Source organism: Sceloporus occidentalis, unplaced genomic scaffold (assembly GCF_023333645.1).
Source record: "Sceloporus occidentalis isolate IW3139 unplaced genomic scaffold, rSceOcc1.0.p SCAF_50, whole genome shotgun sequence".
NCBI lineage: Eukaryota > Metazoa > Chordata > Lepidosauria > Squamata > Phrynosomatidae > Sceloporus > Sceloporus occidentalis.
The window spans coordinates 1900552-1913991 of NW_028317030.1; the positions used below are offsets into that span (position 1 = coordinate 1900552).

At 36.8% G+C, this 13440-nt stretch overlaps 1 protein-coding gene across 1 annotated transcript in view; it reads right to left on the bottom strand.

Moving 5' to 3' along the window:
- Positions 1-6110: 6110 nt before the first annotated feature.
- Positions 6111-13440, bottom strand: part of LOC149288618 (F-box/WD repeat-containing protein 1A-like) — a 42247-nt gene continuing 34917 nt past the window's right edge. The window contains exons 9-11 of the mRNA XM_089491481.1: positions 10986-11096; positions 7796-7874; positions 6111-6272 (exon numbers count right to left, since the gene is read on the bottom strand). Of these exons, the coding sequence (XP_089347607.1) occupies positions 6111-6272; positions 7796-7874; positions 10986-11096 (352 nt within the window). The remainder of the gene's footprint in view (positions 6273-7795; positions 7875-10985; positions 11097-13440) is intronic.

Here is a 13440-nt window from a genome sequence, read left to right on the forward strand (position 1 = left end):
ATTTATGAAATTACCAAGAGAAACATTGTAGAAAGTGCTCGGCGTCTGCGTGGGTTAGAAACAGAAGAGCAAAAGTCTTACAGCTGCTACAGTAACTGATAATAAAGAAACATTCTGTCCTCGGAATGCAGAGCAGACTCGGAAAGGGTTGGACTGGGAGCTTTAGCAGGTAATTACACAACATGCAAGCATGTCATGAGTCTGAACGCCACAATTACTGGAGAGGCTATATAAAAGGGCTTCTTTGGGGATTCATTGAGGATTTAAAGTTAAATATTATTCCTCCATTTGTTTTCTCTTTAGACAAGCGCAAAAAAAAAATATTAATGAAGGAAATAATTTCTTGGGGCTCTAACTTAAGGAACTGCAAGTGCCCGTACCCACATGTAGAGGATATGTTGCTTTATTGATGTTTGCCTTGCTATTTGCTAATATTAAATGGTTCGTAATGCTTAGTCAGCTGTTTTAAGATCAACAGTGGCGTATGGGGAAAGTATTTTGGTAATATTAAGCAAAGACATGAATTAAAAAAATTGGCAATTTTCTCTTCTCAAATCATCTCTCTGAAACTGCATCATTGATGGCACCCCATAGCCTGAAGTTTATCACCACCAAGACTGCGCTTCTGGTTATCGTTAGCTGCATCCAATCGTAAATGTTTCTTTAACACAATACTTTTCATTGACGATCACACTTTTCAACCACACTCAACAAAAGACACAATTCAAAACAGAAAACTTAAATTAGTACAGTTTTTATTTATTTTAAACTTCCAGTTGAAAAATGAAGAAAAAAAAAAAAAAGATACCAAGATCCGAGAGCAAGTGTACAATACATCACATGAACAATCACAATTTTCCATTTTTGTTTTTTCATTCTTTTTTTTCCAGATTTGGGAAATTACGTGACATATAAAAAAGACAAATATATTAAACAATTTAAATTGGGTTTATGAGTAAGGCAATGACTTTTAATAGTGCTTAGGGCAAATAAAGCATTCTTGAAAAACTCGCATTATACAGTCTGGAAACGCAGAGAATCATTTGTTACCCAACTTGGGAGAAAATTAAAACAATTGGTAAAATCATTAAAAAAAAAAGATATTCTTAAAGTGCCAATCTGCAGAAATGTGGTGATGGTTTGAGCATTTTTTTCTTTGCATGTTTTAAATTCAGATGGAAAACCCAAGTTTGCGCCAAAGTGCACAATAGCGTATTGCTAGAACGATTTCATTTGTCAAGACCGCCACCATAAGAATATCCTTTTTAGCCCATGTGACCCTTTTCATACTTCACCCGGGTGTTGAAAGTGTTCTATTCATTTTTGTCATCATTTTAAGTCAACATAAGCATTAAATGCCATTTAAACAGACCAGCAGTAAGAAAATTGCATCTCTGGTTGTCTATAAAATGCATCCCCAAGGAATCGAGGTCCTCAGCAGCAGAACCTCTGGTTAGAATGTGCCGCCGTTATACGAGTGAGTTGTAAGACAAGTTCGTTTTTAGGTCATATAACCTTAGTCATCGGATCCACAAAATGTTTAGTTCGTTAAGTGGTTTGAGACATGTAAATATTGGTTTGAAAATCAATCCTTGTTTATTTCCGAAGAGGAAAATACCTGATTTCATAAACACGTCACACAAAGCACGTCCAATAGTCAACACAGAAAGCTGTGAACATTACCATCCGGTATTATAGTGCTGATTTAGGGATGAAACACCAAATTCAATGTTTGAACACATACATGTTTACCCTATTGACACCAAACTCTTAAAGGATACCAAATATACCTCCATGCATCGATACAAGGCATACATCACACGACATCATAACAAATCACTGTTGTCCGTCATTTGAAAAAAAACTTTATAACCGTCATTGTCGTCCAGTGGAAAACCCCATACGTTGGATAATATTTGATGAGCTGAAACAAAACATTTTCTCCCAGATTTATCACTCTTTGATAACGTAAAAAAGATCCAGTGGAAAAAAATAATAGAAAAATGTGGCCATTAGACCATATAAATCCCACAGTTTAAGAGTATGGAGCTTCATTATTCGGTTTACCCCTTATGCTATATGATAAACCGAATGTAAAAGCTAATACAAGACATTACATGGGGGTCAGTTCACTAAAGAGAATTTCCAGTGAGCTTCTGCAGCAGAAAGAGCTTGGCTGGCCCTGTATTATGTATAGTTAAATCAGAGATGTTTCTTCCATTGAATTATGCATTGTATTAAGCAAACTCAGCCCTTCTTGCTGGAGAAACCCGCCAGCGGTCGCCCATGAATAGTAAAGTTACTCTCTAGACAACTATCGCTTTAGTGAATAAACGCTATAGTTTAGACATTTGCAATTCAAAGAACCTTTAACCCCTGTTTAAAGTAGACCTATCACCTAGGTCATTATAAAAGAGCCTAATAAATTGTCCATATCATCTGTTAAGATTGGTGTTTTTTGATCTGGAACTCATTCAGCATTAATGTAAATCTCCAATTTCCTGTTTTCTGCATCATTACCGTAGCTAAAAACGTAACTTAAACTTTAAATTAGCCGCCAATCAGAAAGGGTCCTGGTCAGCTGCATGCTGGGAAACAGAATCATCTTCGTAGAACAGGCAGGAATCTTAACGCATAAAAAACTCTGCTACGCTGATTAACGTCAATGTTTTCTCTTTTTCTGTGATGGGGCCTAGAGGAATACGAGCGTTAAATACGGCATCACGGAGGGCCAGGGAGCTTCTGTCTGAGCGTAAAAACCAATGTGATCTGGTCAGAAAAGGATAAACAGTTTGGGTAAGGTGGTCACAGTCTTACTCCTCTGAGCCATGGGGGGTTTTGGGGTTATGCTTTTCAATTGAATTTTCAACAGTCACAGTTTTATCGGCCGTACAAAAAGACCCGGTCATCCCATTCAGCTCTAAAAGAAAATCATTGGCACGCAAGCCTTCCCTTTTAAGACTGCATATATATATATATAATATATATATCAACATTTGGTCCAAATTCCAGTACTTTCCCTTACATTTAATAAAATGATATGCATTATTCTTATGGTAGTAACAATATATTCACTTAAATCTGCTATTCAAGAGCACAAGTGATTCAAGTATACCCAAAAACAAAAAAACAAACACACCTTCCCCAAAAACATATTATCTTTTCCTTTCATGATTGAATTCTCATCTACAATCCAAAAAGTTATGGCCAGCCTGTCATAAAAAAAACCAATAATAATATATATTTTTTTTTAATTAACCATAAAAATTAATTTTATGTTAATACTTTTAATGCATGACATGATACTTTAAATTTATTTAATTAACATAATATTATTTACTTATTTATTTAACTTCCATAATGGGAAAATTATTATGCTTTGGGCATTTTGTATACTCTGTTATACACATTTACTACATTAATTTAAAGATTTTTTTTTTATTTTTTATTTTTTTTTTAAATACAAACGGGGTGTCGACAGCATTTTGAATTTTAATAATTCAAGTGAGACTAGTCATAGTTGATTAGGAACAGGCATTAAAACTGGGTACAACAACATGTTGTTATAAACAACAGCACATTATCCAATGCTGGGGATATATATGTATTTACTATAATTAAAGCATGCTCAGGGTCAAATCTACTTAATGAAGCTCTACTTCCAGTTATTTTGCAGAAGAACATGTCTAACAGAAGCCGGGGAATAAAGTCAAGATAAGGATATAAAAACGCTGAAGTAAAGCTTCAAGTTTCTCAATGAATCTTCCCGCTCGTCAGTACATTGCCCTCTTTGAGATGGGTCGAAATATAATTTGAGAGCTACATTTTTTTCTTCTTCTTCTTACCCTGCAGTTGTCAAAAGATAATGGAGAAAACTGATAAAGCTATCGAAGATTACTTGGACCTACAGAACGAAGCCCGAGTACCTTGTATGTCGCTACATCAAACTTTCTTTTAAAGAGATCAGTAATAAAAAGACAAATAAAAACAATCATTTTTCTTTTTGTAAAGAACAATCTATTTTGTCACTGTGATTGTCAAATTGTATGCCGTAGAGGGAATATGTCTAGGGAATGAATGTAGTCTTCCAATTCTACGTTAGTATTATTTTAAAAGTAAAAAAAAAAAAGTAACACTTTTTTTTTACATAAATCGTTGATTTTGTAAAGCTTGTTGCTTTATTTTCACATACATGCAGCCAATTCTGAGTGGGACGTTATGGTTGAGATGATAAAGAAATATTAATTTCATGGGGTGATCCTAAAAAGGTATAACTTCAGATATGCGCCTAGATATAAACTGGACAGCACACAGTGGGGGAAAACCCCTCCAAAAAACATTTTTCTAACAACATCACATTGCTGGCCATTATGGCCAATAATTAAATTTTAAAGGGGATGGACAAGTATTTTTATTACAGCTCCATTCTGATTGGCTCTTGCCTTTCATATCAGCTAATTTGTTTAGATAAGTGAGAATTCCAATGCATCGGAGCCACAGAAGACAAAAATATTCTTTTAATGGCGCTGTCTGTCTCAGAGAGATGTTCTATGTATTTGAAGTTCTCGAGGTTTGCCCTTTTATTATGTTTAGACTGCAGTCTACTTTAAGTACCGTATGTTGAGCTGCTTGACAGGAGTAATCAGGGATTTTTCCTACCAGTATCACGTGCTGTGTTCTAATAACGTATCTAATCAATTTATTTTTAAATCTAGTTTTTTTTTAATGTCCTGTGATGTCTACAATACTCTATTTAAGAAGATACAGAAATGGGTACACAGAACAACACAAAAGAATGAAAAATATGAAAAAAATAAAAATAAATTAAAAATCTTTCAGACTGTGGTAAAAACATACGATTCGTATCACCGAGGGGTGATGTCTTAGTCATTCACGTAAATGCAAATACCCACTCGATTTCACAACTACTTGCGAGAAAGGGTCCGGTGGATTTTCCAACATAGTCACACTTCAAAGCGGTGCGCGGGAGTGCGGGACACGGTGGAAATCGCTCTTTATTCGCCGAAGACAAAGCAACAGAAATCCTGCCAAGATGCTGAGATATATAGTTGAAGGATCGCGTGACGTGTACCGTCTCCATTCTACGTTGCATCAGTTTGTTAATCCCCTAAATCACTGGCACAGGAGTCTTCAAATCCACTGCGCTGCAGAAAGTTGGAGGCCCATGTGGCAATGAAAAAAAACAAAAAAAAACCTTCTGATAGCAGCACCCCCTGCAGTCCGCTGTGCTGATTGGCTCGGGCTGCATCCAGCTGCCTGAGAATCGTTATTCCAGAGTCAGGACAACAGTTCTCTTTTCCGTCAAATACTGATCAGGTAGATTTTCGAATTTCCTGGCGTTCACAGGTGATTCATTTACCATAATCTTCAAATAAGTCCTGAACATGAAGAAGAGGGGGAGGGTTAATCGCATTAGCATTATATATATATATATATATATATATATATATACACACACACACACACACACACACAAGGTAACAATGCAATTTAAAGCCAACAAAGCTCTATGGTTCATGGTTATAATGCCCTTCCTGCTGAATATGAGGTGAAGCATCGTGGTGAAAGCTTGTGTGTCATGGACTTACTAACACAATTCTTGAAGAAAAAGCAAGGTCATCTTGCTTAAATTAACCATATCTTGACCCAATAGTCTGAAAGTGGCATATTTGTTAAAAAAAAAACAAAAAAAAAACAAAACTAATCATAAAGCAGGACAGTTCCAGTTCCTTAACGAGTCCTCGCTTGCACCTTGTGGGCGGTAGCAAAGGCTGGGTCATGTCAGGGAGGCGGGGCTGACCCCGATAGACCGGAAAGCAGGTGGGGAGAGGGTGGCCACCTGGGTGGGGGAGTAGGCCGGGCAAAACACCATTCTCCCCTCCCAGAGTCCGAATGCTGCACCCCAGACACCCGGTAATGATCTCTCCTCCCTGTGCCCTCTGGGCCAAACCTGGCCAGTTTCCAAGTATTGAAATATTAACAGATAAACATGCAAACATCCTTATTATTATTAAAAAGAATAAACATGTAAAGAGCAACCATTAAACAGCACTTACCCTGTGCAACAGTGAGGTACTCTATAGTGTTATTTATCTAGAGATGTAAGTGTATGTTCTAGACGGGGAACGCGTAGACTCCGCATGTGTAGTTGGATCATTAAGAAAATCCCAGATAAGGATGGTATCGTCGTGGGAACTGCTCACTATCTGGAACTCATCAAACTGCAGGCGAAATACTCTACCAGAATGCTCCTGGCAAAACAATATCCGTTAAAAAAGCTGGATGTAAAACAAATGGAAAAAAGTAATATTTATAATACACAAAGATAAAGCAACACAGCCCAAAGCAGCACACAGACTTCTAAAAGGGAAAATTTGCACATTTTCAAATGAGCTAATTCTCCAATTGTGTATTTTTTTTCTGACACCCTCTTCCTTGGCTCAGTCAGAGACAAAACAGCCCTTATCAGATTTTATCGTGATAAGCAATGGGACATCGAGATGTTAATACTAACCTCACAAAACACATGTAGAGATATGAAAACCCCCCAAAAAGGTCATTTTTAGATAATTTGGTGTACAGGAGAACGGAGGGACTTATATCAAAATTACAAAGTAAAACGGTTAGCTATACGTCACCAAGGCATTCTAGATTACCCTACCAGGGAAAATACCTGGAGCTCTCCCCCTCCTGGGGAATGGCTTCATGATGGGGGTGGGGCTTGGTGTGTAGGGGCAGGGCTAGACAAAGGGGTGTGGTTAATCCCCGACAGTGTTTAGTGGGTGGGGGGACTGGGAGTGGCCAATCCCTTATCTGCAGAAAGCGACCTCAGAGACGAGGGATAGAAGGGCTTTGCCCGGAGACTCCAGGTCAAACCCATGTAGTGTGTCACACAGTATACTCAGAAATAATACTTTCATGAGGCTTGCCCTTTAAAAATAGAACACTGGAATAGAAAATATATTCTTAAAAAATACATTTATAACATACGAAAATAATGAAGAAATTTACCAAAATGATATTAAAACTAAATGAACTAAAAAAATAAATTGGATTTAAAGTTTGGCAAAATTACCAACAGATTAGAACACTGTGTCCTCTTTTTACAGAGGCTACGCCACAAAGAGATTTCAATTCCTCTCTCTAGAGTTGTCTGTAAATATCTTTCCCGGTGATGAGAAAAACGAAAATCAACAAATGTATTAAAAAAAAATGTGTAACATGCCTCATATCGCATTAAAATAATTAAGCATACCCTCAATGTAAAGGGCATCAGAGATCTCATGTATACTTAGAAAGACGTTGAGTGTTTACTGAGACGCTTTAGTGACTGCAAAGTGGAAGAAACCTCGCCTGCGGTGAACAGCCGTGAACTGTGAACTCTTTCCTACTGCTCGCAAATTGAACGAGAACTGTAGGAGGCGTCTGTGTTTCTGGTTTTAAGCCAGGATTAATTTTGGACGAACATAATGGTAGCAGTCTGGTGGGCTGGAATACAATCCCCTGTAGTCACAACCATGGCTACAAACTTTTAAGTGCAATTATTAAAAAAAAAGAAAAAAAAAAAAAAAAAAGAGGAAACAGAAATCATAATGAAGTTATTTCAACTGATCTAAAACTTAAGTGGTTGCAGTTGCTGAAATTTACATAAATGCCATGCTTTTTCCTTATTTTAGCAATTTTTGATCCGGGTTTAGGAAACATTTCTTGTGGATTGAAAACGGCTATTTCTAGGCTTTGAACGTGAAAACGCAACAAATCTTTGTATGCTTACCACAAGCGTCCGCAGACAAAGGGTCCCTGCGGGAGCGCGAGGATCCAGAGCAGCTACAAGGTCCCACACTTTAATTTTCCTGCAAGTCAAACAGTAAGTTATGGATTGCTGGGAACTGTAAGAGATGCGACAATACAATAAAGAGAATACCGCTGTACTCCAGACAAAGGGAACTGATCCTTCAGATACTTAGACAGGGAATTAAACTTCAAATAATGAGATTTTTCTGTGTAATTATTTTATAGTGTGTGTGTGTGTGTGTGTGTGTGTACACGTACACATACATACATGCACAAAATGACTTATGTTTAAGATGTTTTTTGTTGCTCGCCAATCTACATTAATTACACCGTGGGGTGCTATATAATATTCTATCTATATTCTGCTAAAAGCGGTATTATCACAGCAACCAACAGAATGTCCCCGCTGATTCGACCATTCTACTGGTTGCTACGGTGATAAGATAAATATGGGAAAACCAAGTGGAATTCCTCACCTCCTTAATATTATCATAAGAATGACAATACACAAGGCAGGTTAATAAGACCCAAATGAAACCGGAACATGCAAGACAGTCCAAAGAATGATCCTTTGGTTTGTACAGATGCGTTAATCAAGAATACACAACAAAGCCATGTTTCAAGTTTTGGATACAACTTGACTTATCTTTTAGTAATAATCTTGTTCGGTACATATATGTTAAACGCGTGAAAATTTTACCCTTACTGGCATTTAAAGCTTTTCAGCATCACATAAGAATCTTTCTTTACACAAGCTATAGGTCATTTAGATGAATTAATTTATCATAAAAGTTGTGTAGGTGACAAATTCCCTCTTTGGCTACAGAGATTTAATCCGAAAACATGATGACATTATATATATACTATATATATATATATATATATATATATATAGTATATATATATAGTATATATAGTACATCCCTAGTTTACTAGACCTGTCCTAATACATTATATTAGTTGTGAAATGCCTGCTATTGTAAGCATCCAATGACAGGCCCTATGTGGTACCGGCAAAAATCACTATATATATATACATATATACATATATACACACACACATACATACATATACATACACATATATATATATATATTTTTTTTACTTGATTGCTCTGAGCAGGGTCCCGTTACAAATGATTAACTGTTTATGTCCTGTTTTCCCATGATACAATGCTGTGGTATATGCTGGTGCTTTATAAACAAAATAAATAATACCAACTATAAACAACATAAACAACACTTGGATGGTGGGCTTGGGATATATATATGTTAGTTTTAACATCATACTCTGCATTTCTTGTATACTATTTAAGCCATTTACAAACACATCTCTAGAGATCATTGAGTCCCCTATACAAACATCTCTCTATAGGTTAAGAAGTCTTCTATAGAAGTCTTGATGTTCTGCTTCCCTATCCCTCCTCCCATCATTTAAAATGCTAGAAGATATACACACAACGTTTATGAGTTATAAAGTTAACTGTACCTCATGCCACATTAATATATATAACTATTTTGGCTCAAGACAATAACGAAACTGTACATTCATCAAAATCATAGTATTATTGATTGATTTATACGTCATTATATTCCCAGCGCTGTACAATAGATAAACAGGACATAACAAGCAGTGCTTCACATTACAATGACATCTATCACAAGGGAAGCTAATTGATTAGGATATTAGCTCCACTATTTTTTTTAAGCAATAAGGTATAGTTTTCTTTCACTTTGGGATACATGACGGATGCGTCATAACAACACATATAATAACTCCATTATGAATCATGAGTGAATGGGACATTATTCACTGGTGATCGTTAGAAGTCATAAGACAAAGCATGAGTGAACGCCTTTATCATCGCACCGATACTAATTAGAACGCTGCCTTTAAATAATGGAACCCTGCGGAGAACAGATCAGGAGAGATATTTTGATAAATGGAGTGACTAATGAAACGTATTTTGGCATTGTTACAAATGAGTGAAAAGTAAGAATATTTATGCAGCGCAGTTCTAAAATTAACAAAGATAAATTGCAGAAGAACAGGTGACATGAATTAATGGGGCATGCCACGAAGACAAGTATATAAAAGAGCGGTTTAAAATACGGTGGTCCTTAAGAGTTTGCAAATTATACATTAAAATAGGGATTATGCTCATTAGTTTAGCCCGTCACTAAGCTATATATTTGCATTAATCTGAAATACATTAGGAAAATTAGCAAAACAAGGCAAACTGGTCCTAGGACAGCATACAGTACAAGATTATAAAATGCTAAAATACATTTATTTAGAAAATGTATACAAAAGCTTTGTTTTGTTTTTTAAATTACATTATTAATGTAAGTATTGCCACGGGCTGACCTCCAGGCCAGAGCTCGACCTTACCTTGTACTTCTCTCCTTGTGATTTCCATTAAACATAAGGAATGTTAAAAATTGAGTATTTTGATTTTACATAGCCTTTTGCCAGCCTAGCCCTTTCCTCCGACTGCTAAAGACTTCACACAAAACCAGATTTGTTTTTACTTAAAATCCCTAAGGTGAAAGCCTATTGAATCAGACATGGACTTAAATCACCCGTAATGAACCATTTACTATAAACCTACAAGCTTCATTTTTTTTTTTTTTAATGGAATATTTTCATAGACGTATAGAGGCCCTTTATCACTCCCATCACTCCTGTGTCCCAATGGCCCTTTATCACTCCCATCACTCCTGTGTCCCAATGGCCTTTTATCACTCCCATCCCTCCTGTGTCCCAATGGCCTTTTATCACTCCCATCCCTCCTGTAAAGAACAACACTTAGGCGCAGAGGACGCGTCAAACTAGGTTAAGGACAGGGCTGTGGGTGATAGTTATCTCTCCACGGCACGGGATACAGAAACATAGAATTTGACGGCAGGTAAGAACCATTTGGCCCGTCTCGTCTGCCTGTTTTTCTTGATGTAAAGGCTCATATTTGAATCACTCCTTGATCGTTTCTTTAGACTAGCCTATGCCACTTCTGACTGGAGGCTGTTCCATTTACCTACCACCCCTCAGTAAAATACAAACCTTAGCGTCTGACGCTGCTAAAAATGTCTAGCAGTACTGAACACGTCGGATCTTACCGGTATTCATGAGAAATGCAATACTCCTTTGCAAATACTGAAGACCCACTCACCCATCATATGCTCCGCTGACTATTCTCTTATTGTCAAAGCGAATGCACCGAACCAACTCTTCGTGTCCCTCTAAAACGCGTAAACAAGCACCGCATTCAATGTCCCACAACCTGAAAAAAAGGAAAACCCCTATCTATTAACTTATAAAAAAAACAGCCATCATATGTCAAGGAGACCAAAATAACATTGACGCTCACACACTAAGGCAATGTAGTGAGACCCAGTTATATGGATCCAGAAATCATCTTATTTGGTTATCATCAGGAGGGCAACCAAGTGGGTTCCGGCAGAAGGCCGATTTTGTTCCTTTTAAGACACTTAACGGAATCAAGTAATATACTCAGTTTTTTTATACCCGTACAGACGTTGAAATTCATCATTCACGTACAATCAGCTGTATCAGTTTTCTTTATTGACCGAGTAGTTTCTCTTACGCTTAGATATTGCGTATAAAGTAACAGCTCCCTCAAGAAACTCACTGGCTGCTTCCCAAGAAAGACTCAAAACTTTTTTTTTTCCTCCTGCTGCGTTATTAATAATTGGAAATAACTCTCATTTGACAAAAGTAAAGATAAAACATTTTTATTCTTCGGCAACCTGGGGCTAGAATGCCTTAAAACAATTCATATCTGTGCATCGGAAGGAATATAAAAACATAACGGTATTTACAAATGGGTAACGGCGCTAATGTTTCAAAGGCACGTAATGATTTAAACATTTTCCTTAGGAACAATTCTAGTATTGGTACTGTTTAGTCGCTTAAATAACATTTCAAATGGCCAGAGGGAGACGTTTGTTTTGGGGGGTTAGAGGAGTTGTTGGGTGACTTTGTTATATATTGGTATCTGTTTATGTAACCGGGTAAGGCATTTAGAAGAATAATCGATGTACTTTATTTTTAAGCAGTTTAATATATATATATATATATATATATATACACACACACACATATATACACACACACACACACACACACACACACACATATATATATATATATATATATACACACACACACACACACATATTCTGATGTAAGTAGACTGTAAGCTCTACGGGGCAGGAAGATGTAGTCTTACCTATTGTTCCCTGATAAAGATACCCATAGACTACTGCACTTATTGTACCTCCTTTTTTATCATATTGTAATCTGTAAAGCACCAAGTACATCTGTGCTTATTAATAAATACACACATACATATATCATATTGGGAAAAGAAAAGAAAAAGAAAATAAAAAAATCGGTGTCCTAAGCCTCTCATTTATATTATGTTTATATATTTGTTGCCAACAACATTATTAGGGTGAGAAGCGCAGACAGTTTTTGTTTTTTGTATATATATCATATTAGCTTTTAGGGCTGTAGAACCCTGTGATACAGCGGGATTTGGGTTCCAAAGAGGGACTGGACCCCCCCCCCCCTGAAAAAAGTAATAATAATAAAAAAATATATTTCTTCTTTAAATAAGAAGGTAAGATGGCTGTTTCCACACAAAAGGGGTTTTCTAGTTGCTTATTTTAATCGGTAAAATACTTAAGTAAACCGTGATTTGGGATAGTGACAGATTGGAATAGATGCATAGGACTCGGCTATATCACAGAATAAAACAGCCCAAGTTTGAGCCACGTCACATGGTTTTACAATGTAACAAAACCGTGGAGGATGCTAATACATTATAAAAAGGGTGCGGGTTTGCCTAATTGCCCTGACTACTTCATACTGCCTGAGGCTGGCGGCACTTTAAGGGCTGCTTCCGGATGGTTTTCTGGTATTTGCTGTAACAAAAGCACTTTTGTAAAAGCAAAAAGAAGTGTTGGATTTCATAAGAATAAGAATTGCATTTGCTGAACTAGTGGGCCCCCAAGAGCTCTCTGTGGCTTTAATACCACCAAACCCATACTGTTACTTATTATATGAACAGCAAACAATGGAGCGCATATACATGGGGGAAAGAAACAGACACCAATAGTGTAATATGTAAATCAAATAAAAATAAAATCAAATATAAGATCCACTCACAAACGGGTCGAAAATATGAGGCTCATCGAAATACGGACACTGGATAAACTTGAATGTGGAGAGCTGTAAAACCAAGGAGAACCACAATGGTGCAATATCTTAAAGCCGCAAAAAGATGAATCAAACATGCACTTACATTAAAGAAGTAGCACAACTCAACGAGTAATGTGCAAAAGCCTGATGTATAGGAAACTCCGGTAGACAGCTGTGAAATATCAATATTTATTGGTCTCGACGCGTTTCGCCGATAGCACGTCGGCTTCTTCAGGAGACAATAAGCAAAAAAGAGTAAAATCAGCTTAAAAACAAATTAAAATAATCATATAAATGTCCGTAGTCCGTATTATATAGGTGCTTCCGGGTACGTCATCGCGTTGTATGCATCAAGGGCAAGTCCTGGCAGCGTCATCCCATCAAAGTGCAAGTCCTGGCAG